The sequence below is a fragment of the Phyllostomus discolor genome, chromosome 4 (genome assembly GCF_004126475.2).
Source record: "Phyllostomus discolor isolate MPI-MPIP mPhyDis1 chromosome 4, mPhyDis1.pri.v3, whole genome shotgun sequence".
Classification (NCBI taxonomy): Eukaryota; Metazoa; Chordata; class Mammalia; order Chiroptera; family Phyllostomidae; genus Phyllostomus; species Phyllostomus discolor.
This window is the reverse complement of record NC_040906.2, coordinates 116,872,718-116,891,881: the sequence shown is the minus strand read 5'-3', so window position 1 is coordinate 116,891,881 and position 19,164 is coordinate 116,872,718. Positions and strand designations below refer to the sequence as shown.

At 51.4% G+C, this 19,164-nt stretch overlaps 1 protein-coding gene across 1 annotated transcript; it reads right to left on the bottom strand.

Annotated features, from left to right (window-relative positions):
- Positions 1 to 1,980: 1,980 nt before the first annotated feature.
- Positions 1,981 to 16,356, bottom strand: CAPN11 (calpain 11). The gene is made up of 21 exons (XM_028510609.2): positions 16,129 to 16,356; positions 15,692 to 15,761; positions 13,808 to 13,926; positions 11,357 to 11,490; positions 10,997 to 11,165; positions 9,754 to 9,837; positions 9,574 to 9,659; positions 9,266 to 9,340; positions 8,943 to 9,103; positions 8,587 to 8,756; positions 7,292 to 7,303; positions 6,827 to 7,038; positions 6,483 to 6,522; positions 6,318 to 6,386; positions 6,178 to 6,235; positions 5,993 to 6,057; positions 5,662 to 5,730; positions 3,250 to 3,328; positions 3,041 to 3,157; positions 2,494 to 2,552; positions 1,981 to 2,386 (listed from the first exon to the last, which is right to left on the bottom strand). Exons 1-21 carry the CDS (start codon positions 16,354 to 16,356, stop codon positions 2,360 to 2,362), a joined length of 2,103 nt encoding a protein of 700 aa, XP_028366410.2. The 3' UTR covers positions 1,981 to 2,359.
- Between the last annotated feature and the right edge of the window lie 2,808 nt (positions 16,357 to 19,164).

Below are 19,164 nucleotides of genomic sequence, written 5' to 3'. Positions count from 1 at the left end.
AATTTATTTGAACCAAACCGATGACGATGATGATAATTGCTGGCAGCAAAGTCTCAATAGATTGAGACTTGCTCTGGAGAATGGCAGTCTGCAGCTTATTTCCCTCGTTCGGCCAGCGACCTTCGTTCAGCGGGCATGCCGCGGATCCTGATGTGCTGTAAGAAGTTTCACACGGTGCCTGACCGTTTAGTCAGGGGCACGGACCTCTTTTCCCTGAGCTTGTCAAATAAGAAAATGACAGCAGCCAGCACAACAATAGCTGTCTGGTGTGAACGAATCAAAATTATACCTAGTTTTTCGGTCAGATCGGCAAAAAATATGTATTTGGTGTGCCACAGAATTGTAGTTAGTTTATGTGTGCCACGAGATGGAAAAGGTTGAAAATCGCTTCATCAGCTATCAAAGGAGGTGGCCTACGGGGCTGCACGAAACCCACTGCTGGTAGATTAGGGCGCAGGAGAGGGCAAAGTGGGGAAATCTCTGGGGTTGGGGAAAAAGTAAAACAGAGAAACATACACTTCTTTTACATTGGCGAGTGCAGGACATCTAATAATGAATGTGTACAGCACACAGAGACGGCGTTCGGGGAGCAAGGTGGACAGTGAGGGCTCTGCTGAAGTGGGTGTGCCCTGGGGGGTCGGGACAAGGTTACTCTGACATGGCTTTTTTTAAAATTGGTGTGTGTGTGTGTGTGAGTAAGAGAGAGAGAGACAGAGAAAAACATCCTGACCACACACCAAATCCGTAGCCTTGGCTTTTGGGGACAGTGCTCTAACCAAATGACATACCCTGCCAGTGGCCACTGTGGGAGAGGGTGGCAGACTCCGTTTAGTCTTTGAAGTCACAAGGGGGGGGCGGGCAGGGGAGGACAGGTGCAGAGTCAGTTAGTCACCCCATCAAGGGAGGTTGGAATCCCACCTCCCACTAAGCACAAGAGAGGCGGCTGGGTTAGTGCAAGTGGAGGGAAGCCTCTGAGCAAGCCCTTCCTCAGGGGGACACAGAAGACAGCTACCCGGGGCAGCTGGAGTGTACATTGACTGGGAAGGAGTTAGACTCATTTTGGGTTGACGGGTCCCAAAATGAAGGGAATTTGGAGGCTGACCCTATTGAAGAGGCTGAAAAGCTCTCATGCAATGGCCCTAGCCCAGTCTGGAGAGACCAGAGCTCTGGAAGCCATGGAGAGGTGGATGTGTGTGTGGGGGGGGCGGTGTATGTAAGGAAGAGACTTCAAGGTTAAGGACATGGTCACTGATCTTTAGAGAGAAGTGGGGAAAGAAACATCCATCCATAGTCTCATTTGTGCCCCAACCAGGACTAGAACCAAATGCACAACCTGGGCATGTGCCCTGACTGGGAATTGAACCTGTGACCTTTCAGTTTAAAGGATGATGTTCCAACTGAGTCACACTGGTCAGGGCTGGCAGGGGCAATTTTCTAACAGTGATTTGAATCTGAACACCTTCAGGCCCGGAAGGAATTGACCTGTTGCCATAGGTCCCACCCCTCCCGGCCTCACACTCAAGAGGATTAGCTCATTTCTGACCTTCTGGCTTTTGCAGCGTTGGACTTTTGACCTTTGTGGCACCTGCAATGCAACCTTTGGAGACCCCAGTTTGAGGGTGAGATGAGACAGGAGGCTGAGGGCCCTGTGGACCCCTAACTTTGCCCAGCTCTGGCAGTGGGGGGGTTTGGCAGCTGGCTCAGACCTCCTCCTGGACACTGCTCCATGTATCGTGCTCCATACAGTTCATGGGGACTGCTGGGCATTAAGCATCCCTGGCATTGCCCATAAATGCCAGAGGCACGCTCTAGCTTTGGTGACAACCACACATTTTTAAATGCTCCCTGGAGGAGGGGTGGTACCACCATAACTGAGGCCCTTCTTTGGTGCCGAGGAAGTGACTTCCACCCCCGCCAGTCTTTTCCTGACATGCAGACACAGACTCAGAAGTCAGTGACATGTGTTGTTTATGATATTAATGCCCCTGAGTGAGAGAGAAGAGAGAGGCCACGCCAGGAGGGGTGGTCAGCAGGCAGGTGCAGGCAGGACAGAAAGTGTGGAGAGCCTCCCCAGCCTGGGGACGGTGGGGAAATGTCACTTAGTCTTTAATAGAATTTACTCAGAGGGAGAGAGGCTATGAGACAAATCCAGTCACCAGAAGACTGGCTGGGAAAAAACAGAAACACTGAACTGGGAGTCTGGGCATGGAGTGCGAACCGGTACAGACGGCACCCGAGGCTCATCCCATCAACAGAGGCTGCGGAGCTGAGAGCTGCAGAGGGCGGCCACCTCCCGGGGCAGAACCAGAGTGGGTTGGTGGCACTGGGAGTGGGAGGTAGCCAGGCTCCTGCGGCCCCTCTATCCCCACATGGTTATCTGCAGCCACTGTGGGGAGAGACAAAGCAGATCTGAGGGGCGGGCAGGACAGCTGTGGGGAGCAGAGGGTGGGTGGAACCCTGGGTGGGGGGAGCCAGAAGGTCCTTTCCATGTACCTGGTTCAGGTTCAGGCTAATATGGCCAGTATTCTTGGGGTCCAAAGTTAGAAAGTGTACTGTTTGGGGGAGGAGGCAAGGGGAGACGGTTGAGAGCTGAATTAGTGGATGAATCTGAAATACCCACTCCCAACTAGGCAAAATGTCAGAAAGGGTGCAAGAAGCTGTCCCTTGCTGCTTCCCCAGCTAACACCCCACCCTTCCACCGAGCAGGAGATTAATGATAACAACTCAGAGAGCCTTGCTTTGAGCCAGGCCCTGTTCTGAGTGCTCTCCATACATATACCACCTCATTTAGTCTGTACTTCCATCCTATGAGGGCAGGACCATTATTATCTTCATTTTATAGGCAAGGCAATCGAAGCTCAAGAGATGAAGTGACTTGCTCAAGGCACAGAGCCAGTAAGTGGTGGAGCTGGGATTTGAACCCAGATCATCTGTGCCCTGTAAGGGGAAGTGGCTCTGGAGCAGCATTCCTCATATGGGTGTGTGGGGGAAGGCCGGTGGTCCCAGCCTAGGGTGGGGAGTGAGCAGGTGCTTGACTCACTGAACATGGCCTTCAGCCTCAGGAAACAACTGATGAAGCTGTCGAAATCCATGATCATGTCATCATTTGCATATCTGGCCACCAGCACCTGTGTCACCTTGTTATTCACCTTGATACCTGGGAGAGAGAGGGGTGCGGAGCAGAGATCAGCCCTCTAGCCTCTGCCTTCCTTGTCCCTGCCCCAAAGCCCCCTTCTGACCCCTGGCCACCTGCTTTCTCAATTGCCAAGCGCATCTCATAGGAGTTCAAGGTGCCTGAGTTGTCCTGGTCACAGTCATGGAAGATGTCCTGAAGGGACACAGAGATGAGGTAGGGCGTGTGCGTTGCACGGTGGTTGAAATAATGAAATACTTCACTAGAGCTGACTCACAACTGCTACCCAAGACCAGGGGCTCCCTGTCCGGGCCAATCCCCTGAGCTCCCACCATTCCTGTCATCTGGCGACTGTAGGGTGAATTCCAGGACTGGTGGGGGTTCTGACCCCCTGCCAGGGCTCTTTGCATGTATCCTTTTGGTTAGGTGATACCTGGACTACACTGCTTATTAAATATTTTTTTCTCGTTTTCAAAGTATATTTTATTCATTGTGCTATTATAGTTGTCCCATTTTTTTCTCCCCTTTATTTCCCTCTACCCTACACCCCATCTCCCAACAGCATTCCCCCGCTTTAATTCACGTCCATGGGTCGTACACATAAGTTCCTTAGCTTCTCCATTTCCCATACTACTCTTAACCTCCCCCTGTCTATTTTGTACCTACCATTTATGCTTATTATTCCCTGTACCTTTTCCCCCATTCTCCCCCACTCTCTCCTCACTGATAACCCTCCATGTGATGTCCGTTTGTATGATTCTGTTTCTGTTCTAGTTGTTTGCTTAGTTTGTTTTTTGGGTTATTTTTTTAAGGTTCATTTATTGATAGTTGTGGGTTTGTTGTTATTTTACTGTTCATGAGTTTGATCATCTTCTTTTTCTTAGATAAGTCCCTTTAACATTTCATATAATAAGGGCTTGGTGATGATAAACTCCTTTAACTTGACCTTATCTGGGAAGTACTTCAACTGTCCTCCCACTCTAAATGATAGCTCTGCTGGATAGAGTGACCTTGGATGTAGGTCTTTCATAACTTTGAATACTTCTTTCTAGCCCCTTCTTGCCTGCAAGATTTCTTTTGAGAAATCCCCTGATAGTCTAATGGAAACTCCTTTGTAGGTAACTATCTCCTTTTCTCTTGCTGCTTTTAAAAATCCTCTCCTTATCTTTCTTCTTAGGTAATATGATTATGAGGTGTGTGCCTCCTTGAGTCCAACTTCTTTGGGACTCTCTGGGCTTCCTGGGCTTCCTGAAGGTCTATTTCCTTTGCCAGACTGGGGGAAGTTCTCCTTTATTATTTGTTCAAGTAAGTTTTCCATTTTTTGCTCTTCCTCTTCTCCTTCTGGCACCCCCTATGATTCAGACGTTGGAACGTTTAAAGTTATCCCAGAGGTTCCTAAGCCTCTCCTCCTTTTTTCAAATTCTTATTTCTTCATTCTGTTCTGGATGAATATTTCTTTCTTCCTTGTGCTCCAAATCATTGATCTGAGTTCAGGTTTCCTTCCCTTCACTGTTGGTTCCCTGTACATTTTTCTTTACTTCACTGTATTTCACAGCCTTCACTTCTTCCTCTATTTTGCAACCACTCTCAACCATTTCTGTGAGCATCCTGATTACCAGTGTTTTGAACTCTGCCTCTAATAGGTTGGCTCTCTCTTCATTGCTTAGTTCTATTTTTGGAGCTTAGATCTGGTGTTTCATTTAGGCCACATTTCTTTGTCTGGGCAAGCCTGTTATGTTTTAAGGGGCGGAGCCGCAGGTATTTGCCAAGGCAGGGGAACCCACGATGCTGTATGTGGGGGAGGGGTCAGAGGGAACAGTGCCGCTTGCTCAGCTCTCTGCCTGCTCAGCTCTCCGCCTGCTTTCAGTCACTTCCTCTGCTACCCACAAGCAAATTGTGTACTTCTGGTGGATTCCCGGGTGTGTGGGTTTGTGTACGTTTTCTCCAATGAACTCTCCTGTGAGGCTGGGAGTTTCTCCTGCCGCCTCAATTCCCACAGGTTTTTACAGTGAGAGATTTTTCGGCTTTATTTCCCTGCGCTGGAACCCTGTGTTGTGCCATCTGTCTCGCTCCCCAGTTGTTCTTCCCAGATTATCTGCACGCAAATGTGGGACTGCCTGGTCCTCCAGCTGCCGCCTTGCCGCGCATCCTCTCTGCCCTGGCTGCCCGTCTCCGTCCCTCCTACGGGTCTGCATAAATGTTTCTTCTTAAACTCCTCTGTTGTTGGACTTCCATACAGTTTGATTTCCTGGCAGTTCTGATTATTTTTTGTTTTTAAATTTGTTGTCCTTCTTTTGGTTGTGTGAGGAGGCAAAGTGTATCAACCTATGCCTCCTTCTTGGCTGGAAGCCCTACTCGTTAAATATTTTGACTAGTTAATACACCAGCACTTCGGCAGATCCCGGCCTGTTGTGTGTGCATGTGTGTGTCTAGTCAGGGGCTCTGGTTCTAACTTCATCCTTACTAGTGCCCATCCCTTTCGAGGATCTTTTCTCACCCCCATAAACTGCCCTTTTGATGCCCTTTACCGTCCATTTCTTGATTTTTTTCCACAGTCTCAGGAATTCCAGAAGCCCTAGCTTGCCAGAGCCATCTTTCTGCAGGGTGGTCAAGGATATCAGAGAGGGGAGTGAGGGGGCATCCTCGGGGCAGGGAAGCAGAGGGACTCATGGAGGGGGTCCTGTATGGGAACTATGGTAACGGCCAGAAGAACTGGCACCATTGGCTACCCCAGAGCCTACTCCCCATCAGGAAGGAGGACATGACTGGCCAGAGAGGGGCCACGTGGGGGCCGGGTGGAGGGCAGGGGCCAGGGGTAGGAGGGCGCTGGACAGGACTGCCCACTGGACAGGAAGATACATCCATGATGTTGATCATGCTGCGGCACACATCCACACCAAAGCCCTTGGTCCTGAAGTTTCTGACTGTGAGGGGAAGGGGCAGGAAGAGAAGGAGTGAGCAGGGGATTTGGGGGACACAGACAGTGGTAAGTTGGGGCCATGCTCTAGGGGAAGGGCTGTGGGTGGGGGTTGTGGAAGACTCACGTTTGGAGACCACCTTGTTGAGCAGCCTTTGTAGCGCATACACACCTATCTCCTTGCCCTAGGAAGACGGGCTGTAAGCCATTGCGCTGGCCCCTTTGGCCCCCAGCCCCCTCCTTCCAGCCCCAGCCCTCGGCTCTCACCTCTCCTCCTGCCACTGTTTCAAATAAATGTTTGAAGTACTCGTCTATGTCAACCTCCGAGATGATCTCCTGGAGGGAAAGTTATGGGAAAGAGACTCAGCCCAGAAAGTCCCTTCACAACCCCCGGAGGCTTCCTCAGTCCTCCGACTCCAGAGTCCCCCTCACCTCTTGGAGTAGCTCTGCACAGTTGGCTTCATCCAGTTCCCTGGGCAAGAGTAAATGAAGCTCAGGGGTTACCAGGGGTCAGGGAGACAGGACTTCAGTGAGGGGCAGGGAGTCGGGCCATATGTCCAGAGCAATATGGAACAAGCTCATGGTATCTGGGTTCTAGTTTGGCTTCTGCTACTCACTGGGACTTCCCCTTCTCATGCCTCTGTCTCTCTGAGTGTAAAACAGGGACAAGGTTGGTGGCGGGGTGGGGGGGGCGGGTACCAGAGGGCTGCTCCCTGAGCCTGACATCTTACAGCCCCTGAACAGGTGGTCTTGGAGCATCCAGCAGCGCCCCTCACCAGGACTCGCTGTGCTTCTCTGTGAAGACCCGAAGCAGGAAGTCGGCATCTTTGTGCGGCTCAAAGGTGGAAGGAATGACAATATATTCCCCTGGAGGCAGCTGCAGGTGGCTGCTCACCTCCCGCGAGTTGGTGAAGATCTCTGAGAAGCCGTGGTCCTGATACTTCACGAAGAACTCCTTCTTCAAGTGGATATCCTGGATGTTCTGCAACTATATGCGCCCTGGAGGTGGGTACAGGGCTGGCCTGCGAGGGCTGGGGGAGGGGCCTCCGAGGTGGAGCCTGGCTGGGCAGGGGTGCGGAGAGGCATCTCCACCACTGACTGGTGCTGGACACCACCCAGCTGGCAGGCACCCTGGTGTGAGCTCGCCTTTCCCTGACTTCCACCCAGGGTCCCTTGCCAAATTCCACCCTTTGCCTATCCACATGCATCCTGGCCAGGATCAAACCCCATGTCTTCTGTACCTCCTTTGGGACCTAGAAAGGGAAGAGAGAGGAGGGTCAGATCCCCAGAATGGTGAAGGGGCTCAGGTTTGTGGAATCCATGTGAGAGGCGTGCATAGTGTGTGTTGGGTAGGTGTGCATAGCGGGCGTGTGTTGGCAGGGCATGTTAATGGCACTGGGACACTGGTAATGGGGCAGGGGCATGGGCTCTGACAAAAGTTCTAGTGTTAATAATCCCTCAGCTCTGGCCAGCAAAGTACAGTTTACACAGAGTTTGGCCAGGGGGAGATTTTCACCACTGCAGGTTAAGGACAGGACACAGAGACCCCAGGAGGTGAGGTGACTTGCCCAGTTCCCACCACTAAACATGGAAAGAGCTGAGATGAAATCTAGACAGCTTTGTCCTGACTGTGAGCATTTCCAGGGAACACTCCTATCTTCCGGGAGCTGATACTCGACTGTAAAGCCGATAAAGGATTGTGACACTGAGCGTTGAGCACCAATAAACTTGGGGAAAGGGTGAGCTAAACCAAGATAAATAGGGTGCTTTCCTTCAGGGATGACCAGAATCTTTAACATGTTGATGGCACTGTAGACTAGGGGGCGGGGGGCGGGGAACAGCCCTTCCTGGAAATAATGCATCTGACCTTGGAAATGTCTTGCCTTGGGTTGTGTCTGTGAATCTGGTAGACTCACAGCCTAGGAGGAGGGCCTGGCTTGTGTCTGTTTTTTTTTTTTCTCACTATTGAACCACTGAAGGCTGAACTGGGGACTGGCGTGTGTTAGGTGTTCCATACACACTAGTTGTGTATCTAAGAGAATGAAAAAGTTGCTACTTGAAGTGTCTTGCAAAGCTCAGTTTGGGAAATACTCATCAGGGATTATTTCTCTTGGTCACCAGAGCCAATGCTCCCAGTGGGGCATCTGGGGGAGGCTTGGGGGGGCTTGTGCAGAGTTCTCAATGTGTCTGGGAATCAGGACGCAGGCTCTGCTGCTGACACTTGGATGTGTGAGCTTGGGCCAGTGACCTCACCTCTCTGGCTCTCAATTTGCTTCCTCTTCATAAAGGGCGTTACTATTCCTAAGGCCTGTGGTGGGATGCCTGGCACAAAGGAAGTGCCACCCAAGTGTTTTCAATGAAAAAATCTGTTAAAAGGAAACTGCTGGCCCTGCCTTGAAAGCACAAGGCACCAGGCCAAAAGAGCTAGGGCCGTGGAGTCTGTCAGAGAAGGTCCCACAGCTGGGTAGGCAGCGGCCCTGGGGAGAAGGCATGGGGACGGAGCAGGAGTGGCTGGGGGACTGGCTGGGGCGCCCACCGTGTAGATGACAAAGCCAATGGTCTGCAGCTGGGCTCCTTGGGGCCGTCCCAGCCGCCAGTTCTTCTGCATCAGGGCTATCATGCAGGTGCAGACGACTTCGTCATCTTCTAGGTCATCATCCATCTCGGGGAGAGAGATCTTGAACTGGGGGTTGGTCCAAAATGTGTCTGTGGAGAAAGCAGGTCAGGATGGCTCTGCCCTTCCCAGCCACGTGCCTGCCCCCTCAATAGGGCCATCAGGATCTGACAGGGTCCGGGCTCCTGACCTGCTCGTGGACCCTGACCCTGTGACCCGGGTCCCCAGACAGGGTTGTATGGCAAGCTGGTGGCCCCTCCCTGAGTCCCTGCACCCACCGGGGTGGTCCCTGCAGCCCCCTGCAGTGCTGCCCCGCCGCCAGCTGCCCTCGTAGAAGGTGGTGTGCCAGCAGCTCTCCACGTTCCCAGAGAGTGCATCAGGCATCAGGCTGCAGATCTCCAGGCATGTGAAATTCCTCAGGAAATCATGGTAGGACATCCTGTGGTGGAAGGCGTGGGTGCTACAGCCCATCAGTGGCACACCCATACCCACAAGGCCCCCTTTCCCAGGAGCCGCCCCATCCACCACATGGTGGGGAGGGTGGGAGGAGATGCAGGGACAGGGCTTGGGGGGAGAAGGGAGCCCACCAAGCTGCACTGACCAGAACTCCCCATCCTCCATTTTGTTCAGCAGCTGCTTCTGGAGGTCTGGGGACACTTCTTCCCACTCTCCGGAGCTGGAGCAGAGACGGGCAGTGAGAGGGGGTAGGGGGCAGGAGGTACCTCCTTTTCCCCTGCGACATGCCCTTACCACTGAATGCTGCCTACTGAGGGTCCTGATTATATACAGAAACTAGGGGAGGTGGGGTGTGCCTCGGTGTGCCCGTGGGTCCCTCTGCAGCATAGCCTTGCTCACAGGCCTGCTGTGTGCTCTGCCCTTTGCCTGAGAGCACTGGTCAAGGGCACCTACTTGTCACTCCAGGCTCCGTTCCACTCAACTCGGCCCCAGGGATTCCGGACCCGAATCAGGGTTTCTGTCTTGCCTCGGTACCAGATCTGGGTGGGGAGTGGGTAAAGGTCAGGGCCATGGGGCAGGGGGAAGTTCTCTTTCTTCGCATGCCCCTTGGGGTAGGGTGCTTGTGAGACTCACATCCTGAAGGTCAGTCACTGAGTAAGCATGTCCCTTCACCAGCATGGTCTGTGTCAAAGTTTCTACTTCGCTGTCGCTGATGACCTATAGAACAGGGAAGAAAGAGAGGAATTTGGGGTCTGGTCAAAGGGACTGGGGCACTGAAGGCGGGGGCTATTTCTTTAAGATTAAACTTTGTATTTTCAAATAATTGAAGATTCCCATGCTGTTGTAAGACGTCGTACAGAGAGGTCTCATCACCGCAGCCTGTCCCCTGGTCGCGACGTCTCGCAGAACTGTAGCCCAGCATCGAAACCAGGGTGTTGGCGTGGGTGCGATCTGTCAGTTTCACACAGAGTCTTCTGCTTTTACTAGTTCTTGTGTGTGTGTTCTAACTAAATAGCTTTATCGCCTGTGTAGTGTCATGTATCCACCACCAGTCGGGACCCCGATTTCTATCATACCAAACTCCCCTGTCGTTGTCCTTTTGTGAATTCTTCTCACTGCCCTCCTCCCTAGCCTCTGACGACCACTGCTCTGTTCTCCATTTTCTCATTTTGCCGCTTCAAGACTGTCATATTAATAGGATCATACACTACAGAACCCTCTGGGACTGGCTTTCTAATTCAGCATAATTCCCTGGAGACTGGCCCAAGCTGTTGCATGTCACTGGCCCATTTCTTTTTGTTGCTGAGTAGTGTTTCGTGGTGTACGCTCCACAGCCTAACTATCCACCCTTTGAAGGACATCTAGGTTGTTTCCAGTTTCTGGCTATATGACTACAGCTGCTACAAGCATTTGTGTTCAGGCATTTGTGTGGACATGTCTTTATTTCTCTGGATAAATGCACAAGAATGCAATTGTTGGGTCATACATAACACTCTAGGTTCATTTATTTATCTGAACAAGCGTTTGTTGGTTTGCTATTGTGTGCCAAGTGTCGTCCTAAGGCCCCGGGTCGGGCAACGAACGAGACAAATAAGGGCACTGCCATCACGGAGTGTGAAACTGTCTGGAGAAGACAGGCTATGAGTAAATACATAGTAAGTAAGAATTTCATATTGAAATTTCAAAGTAGAGTGAATATGGTGATAGGAGCAGCTAATTTAGATTGGGAGCCAGGGAAGATTAACTTGAGGAAGGGACATTTGAACTAAAATGTGAATGAGAAGACGCTACCTCTACAGGTATCTGGAGAAAGAACCTTGTAGGTAAAAGCAACAGCGGGTGCAAAGGTCGGGAGGCAGGACCAAGCGTGGCTTACTTCAACGGAGCAGCCCATGAGAGAAGATCGGTCTACGGCCTTCCTGAGTATTCTCAGCAGGTTCTTAGGGGGACTCTGGAGTTGGAAGCTCTGGGTGATGCCCCCGGTGAAGTCCTCAAAGCCCTCCACCGTGTTGCCCCCTGACAGTGCTTCATAGGACCCGCTCAGCCTGTGGGCACATAGAGGGCACTGTCTGGGCTCTGGAATAGAGATTGAGCTTGGACATCAGAGGGTGCAGTAAGGGAAGGGAAGGATGCCCTGCCACCCCTGCCTTTTCCCTTGATTCCAGCTGCCCCCATAGCAGCCAGCTGGTGGGGCAGGTTTGGAGGCAAACCCAGGTTCTTGACTCAGGGCACTCACTTGGCGTACGCCTTCTCCAGCAGGGCACTCCAGAACTCAGCGCGCTCACCTGAGTGCACGAACACCAGCTTGCCATTCTTTGTGGGTAGCCGGTCATCCACCACAACGTTCACCCACTGCCCATATTGCCAAATCTGTGGGCAGCAGAGTGGGCCTCAATGGGCCATGAGGCATCTGGCATCTGTCTAACCCCCCTTCCGTCAAACACAAGCACTCACCCCCAGCCCCCCCCACCCCTGCCCCACTTGAGTGAGAATGCTGTTATATGAGTGCCCCCTGGTGGCTAAGGCTGACACCCTCAGAATGGCTGAATAGTGAGTGAAAGACAATGAAACGCATGAACTTCACTACCAGCCTCATCTCCAGGTCCTGCCATGGCTTCCAGGGGTACCCAACCTGTATTTTGACCTTGGCCGAACTATAGGATTCCTAAGGTCTTAAAAACTCCCATTTCTAGTCCTGGCTGGTGTGGCTCAGTGGATTGAACGCCAACCTGTGAACCAAGAGGTTGCTGTATCAATTCCTGGTTAGGGCACATGCCTGGATTGTGGGCCAGTTAGGGGTGTGTGAGAGGCAACTGATTCACGTTTCTCTCCTCCTCTTTCTTCCTCCCTTCCCCTCTCTCTAAAAGTAAATAAATAAAATCTTAAAAAACAAAAACTTGTGATTCTCAGAAATACTTTATAACATGGGGATTTTATCCACATGTTGCTAAATTTAAAGAACAGATTCCAAGCCCTGGCTGGTGTAGCTCAGTGGATGGAGCGCGGGCTGGGAACCAAAGTGTCCCAGGTTCGATTCCCAGCCAGGGTACATGCCTGGGTTGCAGGCCATAACCCCCAGCAACCGCACATTGATGTTTCTCTCTCTCTCTCTATCTCTCTCTCTCTATCTCCCTCCCTTCCCTCTCTAAAAATAAATAAATAAATCTTTAAAAAAAAAAAAAAAAGACTGCCATTTCTAGTTTAAAAAAAAAAAAGAACAGATTCCAAAAATTTTGTGACAGAGATTCCCAATAGCATGCACGCATAAGAGCAGGGACCCCTCAAAAGCAGGAATTATCTTCTGGAGGGTGGGCCCCTTGTAGTACAGGCTTCCCCCACTAGGTGAGTGCTCTAGGAACCCATCTGTATCAGTGTGCCAGCTGGCACTGTTTTGAGAGGCTGTGTTCAGCTTCAGTGAAGTCTTTTTTTTTAGATTTTTTTTTAATTTTAAAGATTTTATTTATTTATTTTTAGAGGGGGAAGGGAGGGAGATAGAGATAGAGAGATAGAGAGAGAGAGAGAAACATCAATGTGCGGTTGCTGGGGGTTATGGCCTGCAACCCAGGAATGTACCCTGGCTGGGAATCGAACCTGGGACACTTTGGTTCCCAGCCCGTGCTCAATCCATTGAGCTACGCCAGCCAGGGCTCAGTGAAGTCTTTTGAAGAGTCAAAGTGTTTGCCCATTTCATGATGGGTGACTTACGAGTGCACCTGCTCACAGGGTGCTGAGTGTTTGGTAGTTTTTGACCAAAAATGACATGACCCTCATGTCCCACCCTCCCTATTCACCTGATTTCTCCCCAAGCAACATTTTTCTTGTTTGTTTCCCTGGATGAGGCAAAGTCCTCAAAGGGAAATGTTTTGCTTTGCCAATGTGGAAGAGGTGAAATAAAAAACAGCAGAAACTCTAAAGGGCATCAAAATTGATGAGTCCAAAAACTGTTTTGAGGAGAAAAAAATCTCAATAGGTGTATTGTATCAAATGGAGAGTACTTTGAAGGTGACTGAAGTTTAAACATGTAAAAATAAATGCATGTATAAATAAATATAAATTTTTATAAATAAGTTTCAGTATTTGGGGGTCCCCCCTTGTATATGTATATGCATATGTATATATATATATATGTACATGTATATGTATATGTGTATATCTACAGAGAGAGAGAGAGAGAAAGGAGGAGGAGGAGACCCATAAGTTGATAACAATTCTTCTTTTGTGGGGGAAATGTAAAAAGCTCCCATATAAAAGGGAGCTTACATAATTTCTTTTTTAAAAGAAGATTTTATTTATTTATTTTAGAGAGAGGAAGGAAGGGAGAAAAAGAGGGAGAGAAACGTCAGTCTGTGGTTGCCTCTCGAGTGCCCCCTACTGGACACCTGACCTGCCTTGCAACCCACACATGTAGGCTGACTTGGAATTGAACCAGCGACCCTTTGATTTGCAGGCTGACACTTAATCCACTGAGCCACACCAGCTAGGGCAGCTTGCATAATTTTTTTTAGTGAGCAGATATTCCTCTGATAATTAAGCAAAACCCCATCCTAGTAAATGTCACTTTTCAAAAAGAAAATAAGAAAGGTAAACCTCAAAGCATGTAGTAATTCTTTCCCCTCTCCCTCCATCCTCCCCACCCTACCACATACACACCCTACAAAGCAACTCTGACTTTCTAGTCACCCTTCACCTGAAAATGAAAGATGCCAGCATAGTTTTTCTTGAAGCTCTGCCCCTTAGGCACCACACGGTACAGCAGTTGGGGGCATGTGGTAAGGGAGCCGATGGCAGCCAGCAGCCAGCAGTCCCCTGGAAAGACAGGCAGGGGCTTTCCCCCTGAGCACTTCCACGTGTGTGCGTCCCGAAATCCAAGGCACAGAGGAGCAGGAGCTGGTCCTGTGGCCCCTCCCCAGTAAGCCCTCCTGCCAAGGAAGCCAGCAGGGAGAAGCAGGGCAGAAAGAACAGGCTGTGGGAGGTACAGTAAGCTTCTCTACCTTTTCTTTTAGGCGAGAGATTTAAAAATTAGAGCGAGGTGCTTTTGTTTGGGGATTTGGGGAGGAGGAATGTTTGGCCTCGGTGTTGCTCCTCACTCTGGGACCTGCTTCCTTTGGAAGAGGGCCAACCACCTTCCATCCCTTGAAGAAATCCATCACCTTCCCCCATGGACCACACGTCTACCCCTGATTACACTGGTGTAGCAATCAGGGTGTCTCTCCCTGATGTCACCCATATAATACTGGAGACTCAGGGGGCTCAGTCTGTACTCCAGGATATCTGGGGCTAGGCACTGGCTACAGGGACGGAATGCCTGGTCTGAGGTCATCCATTGCCATCTCTTTCCTGGGGATCTCAGACCCCATGGGCTGGGCCTGGGGCCGGGGCTCTGGGGCTTGGGGATGGTGGGGGGGTGCCCCATGTGAATACTCTGGACCAGGTTGAGGCTGAGGGCACTGGGAAAGCTTCTGTGATTACCAGTGATCTCCTGGCTATTGGAGGTACCCCCAGGAAGGAGGCAGAGGGTGGGAAAGGACGCTCATCCACCACTGTCTAAAGGGCAGCCATTTTCTTCTTGACAACATGAGGCTGCTTCAGCCCAGCGAGCCTCAGCATCAGCTGGGGCCTCTCCTTGGCCTCCACCCTGCCCACATCCAACTTTCTCTCTGCCACAGATCAGATCAAATTCAGCCCAGAGGAAACCTGCCCTGGCTTTATCCTTGAAGATGCAACAAGGGATTTGGAGGAAACCGCGGAATAGGACTGGGTTTAGGGAGGAAGATATCTCTTGGGACTGCCCATGGGAGCCTGTGGGAGAGGGGGCGGAGGGGGCCCAGGGCTTCTTTATGTGACGCCCCAGACTGAGGCAGTTCTGGCGCTGCAGTGGCTTTAAGATATGCACAGTTCTTTGACTCTCCTCCCCTCAGGAGGTGGGGCCTCCTTCTCCTCCCCTTGAGTGTAGCGCAGGCTCCTTTCTTACTTCTGATTGTGGGGGAGGTTACCTTCCTGAGTGTGTGCGGTGTGTGCGCATGTGTGTCTGGGAGCAACTGTCTACTACGTCGTGGGGACCCAGGTCTGTGGCCATGTGGGTGCACCATCTTGGAAGTGGACCCCCAGCTCCTGTCCATCCTTCAGATGGCCACAGCCCTGACTGGCATGTTGGCCGCGGCCTCGTGTGAGACCCTGAGCCAGACCCACCAGCTGTGCGGCTTCAGAATCCCTGCCCCACAGCAGCGGTCAGGGGGAACCACATTTGTTGTTGCTTTGAGTTGCTGAGGGTGGGGGTAATTTATTGTGCAGCGGCTGGCAGCTAACAAGCTGCCCCAGCTCACCCCCAGACCCAGGCTGCAGCAGGTGGGGTGGAGTCCAGAGCAGGGGAGGAGCAGGAAGACCCACCTGGCACTTTCATTACCATCTTCTCAGAAAGGGAGTGACAGGGAAACAGAAGGCATTGTCTGAACCTAAGGGGTCCTAGTTCTCCAGCCTCAATATAAGACACTCTGGCATGCCACCCCCTCAGCCCCCCTCCCTAATTCACCCCCGCCGACAGTGGACACCAGCTTTCCTGCTTCCCACTCACCAAGCACTCCCTGGCAGATGTCCGTGGGGCTGACGCCATTCATAATGAAGTAAGGAGTGTTGGTGATTTCCTGCAGTAAAGAAACACAGGTGTCAGGGGGCCCAGGACACCCCTCTCTCCATCTCCCTCCCGCCTCTCCTGAGGAATGACACCCACCTCCAAGTTCTAGGGGAAAATATGGATGGGGAGGGGGAGGGGACCGGACCAGCTTGTCACAGTTGTAGGCTGTGGTAGCAAAGATTGGTGAGTAACTTTCCTAGGGATTATCAGAGATTTTGCTTAGGCACGTTCAAAGTGGTTCCCAGCCACAGGGGAGGCAGAGCCTAGTGCCAGGGCCCCATGCGGCCGTGGGGGACTGCAGATGATCAAAGTGACGGGGGCACCACTACACTCCTCCCCTTCCCCCAGGAGTCCCAGCGTCCCCCCCCAGTGCCCACACTGGGCCGCTGCCAGCAGATGTTCTGCACATGTTTGGAGTTGGGGCCCAGCTCCTTGAAGCCCAGTGAAGTGGGTTCTGCAGGGAATATGGGGTCCTTGAACAGCTCCCCCTTCTTCAGACACAGTGCTTGCAGCTCCTCGAAGCTCTGGTTGCTGTAGTTCTGGGCGTTGTTGTGTTGGCCCACACCCTTGGCCTTGAGTCGGCTGTGGTTTATATGAGCCGCCATTCCCTTATTGATGTATTCCACTTAATAATAAAAAGAGAAATAACCCCATTAAAAAGTGAACAAAGGGCCCTGGCTGGTGTGGCTCAGTTGATTGAGAGCCAGTCTGTGAACCAAATGGTCAAGGGTTCAATTCCCAGTCAGGGCACATGCCTGGGTTGTGGGCCCGGCCCCTAGTAGGGGGTGCATGAGAGGCAACCACACACTGATGTTCCTCCCCTTCTCTCCTTCCCTTCCCCTCTCTCTAGAAATAAATAAATATTTAAAAAAATAAAAAATGGACAAAGGATCTGAATAGATACTTCTCTGAAGAAGATATATAAGTGACCAATAATCACATGAAAAAATGCTCAACATCTTTGATCACCAGGCAAATGCAAACCATTTGCAAATATGCAAATGCAAATGCTGTATCACTGCACAACCACTAGGATGGCTGTAATCAAAGACTGATACTAGACCTGGCTTACATGGCTCAGTGGATTGAGTGAGAGCCTGAGAGCCAAAGAGTCGCTGGTTTAATTCCCAGTCAGGACACATGCCTGGTTGTGGGCTAGGTCCCCAGTTGGGGGTGTATGAGAGGCAACCAATTGATGTATCTCTTGGAAATGTTTCCAAGAGATGTTTCCAGGAAATGTATCTCTTCGATGTTTCTCTCTCTCCCTCCCTTCCCCTTTGAAAAACAGTCTGGTGGCTCCTCGAACAGTTAAACATAGAATAACCATATGATCCAGCAATTCCACCCCTAGGTATATATATATACTCAAGAGAAATGAAAACATGTCCATTTAAAACACTACCCAGCTGTTCATAGGAACATTATTTACAATAGCCCAAAGTGGGAAAACCCCCAAAAGCCCATCAGCTGATGAATGGACAAATAAAATGAGGAATATACAGGCAATGGAATATTTTTCAACAAGAAAAGTGAATGAAGCCTTGAAAACATGATGCTAGGTGAAGAGAACATTCACAAAGTGCCTTGTGCATTGTATGATTCCAGTGATATAAAGTGCCGCGAACAGGCCAGTCTATACAGAGAGGAAGTAGATTTGGGGTTGCCGAAGGCTTGGGGAATGGGTGTGGGGTTTCTTCCAGGGAGTAATGAAATGTTCCGAAATTGATTGTGGCGACGGTGGAACAACTCTGTGTGTGTACGAAAAGCCATGAAAGGAGTGCACTGTATGGTATGTGAATCAGATTTCAGTAAAGCTGATTAAAAAATGACCCTCAGACCTGCGCCAGACACTGCCCTTTGGGGAGGGCGGAGATGACGGACGGTGGAGTGTGGAGGGCAGAAGAGCAGGAGGGCAGATGGCAGGGGTTGCTCAGTGCGGGGCGCAGCCAGCGGGGGGCGCAGCGGCTGAGTCTTTGAAGGGAAAGATCAGCTGGCTGAGGGGGTCCCAAAGGCAGCAGGGCAGGACGTCCTGCCCACGCGTCCTCCTGCAGAGGGACTGCAAGCTGCTTCCGTCCCTTCGGGAGGGCAGCCCCACAGCTGCAATACATGCGACAGGCTCCCCTCTGTCACCAGCAGAGCACCCAGGGGAAGAACGTGGAGGAGGAGGAGGAGGAGTGAGACCACAGATCCTAGGTCAAGTCTGAATCCGCAGTCCTACCCTGTATGACCCTGAGACCACCCTCCCTCAGTCTCCCCACATTCTCAGCTGGCTCTGGAATAAGAAGGAGCCTAGGGGGACGGGAGGAAGGATTGGTCTAAATTAAACAGAGCCCAGCGTGGGCCAGTGTGTGGGAGGCATCGGAATGAGGGAAGGGGGACAGCTGCAGGGAGGGGCTGTCTAAAGGTAAAATTGGGTCTACAGAGGGCTGATGTCTCCGAGGCAAGAGCAGGGGTCTCCCTTTTCTTCCCCTCTCTCCAGCTGACAGACAAGAAGTCACAACAGCAGGACTGAGTCCCGAGCCCCTGCTCTGTGCCCAGCACTTGGGCCCTGGGATAGGGCGGTGGGTGCAATACCGGCACTCTGCTCTCTGGCGAGGGCGATGGACAGAGGTACTGGCCATAGCACAGGGGCCTCTCTTGGGTCCCCTTGGGGCACCTGGGGCCTGGAGGTGCCCAGCCCCACTGAGGAGAGTTCAGTGGCCATAATGATTAGGGTAAATTTGCTGAAGAAAGACCTGGGGTCCTGTCCTTGGCCTCTTCCACAGAACCTATGGCTTGTGATGACAATATATTATTAGTAATCCTCCTTCAGTTAGAAAAGTAATGAGCATTTATGTAGCATTGTAAGAATAATAGTTAACAGTGTTTGAGGACTTGTGTTTGATTGTGAACACTTTATATGCATTAATTCATTGAATCTTCATGATACCCTTTTGGTTAGGTTTATCATTGTCTCCCTGCTACAGAGGGAAAAACCAAGGCACAGAGGCTGATTTTCCTCGAGGCCACACCCCGCGCACACCCCTCCTTCAGGGCTTACTGGCTGTGAGGAGAGCAGCAAGCACACTCCACGTGTCGGGAGCACCTGTGTGCTTACCCTCCTGTGTCACTGGGCTGGAGTTCCTTGAGCCAACTGGCCCTCATCCCAGCCCCCCTTGGGAGTATCTGCTCTGCTAATCTGCGCTGGCCACTGAGGAGTCAGAAGTGAGCGGTCCCCGATGTGGGACTCTGAGAAAAGACCTTCACTGGGCTGTCCCTCCTCAGAGTCTGCTCTGTGGGCCATAGACACAGGGGGAAGGTGCGGGGGAAGAGGCCACTTAGGCTGGGGATGATCAGGGAGGTTCTGGGGGAGTGACTGCCTCCTTTTACCTGCTCTATGCTCCCCCACTCTCCTGAGGGGGGGTGCACTGTGA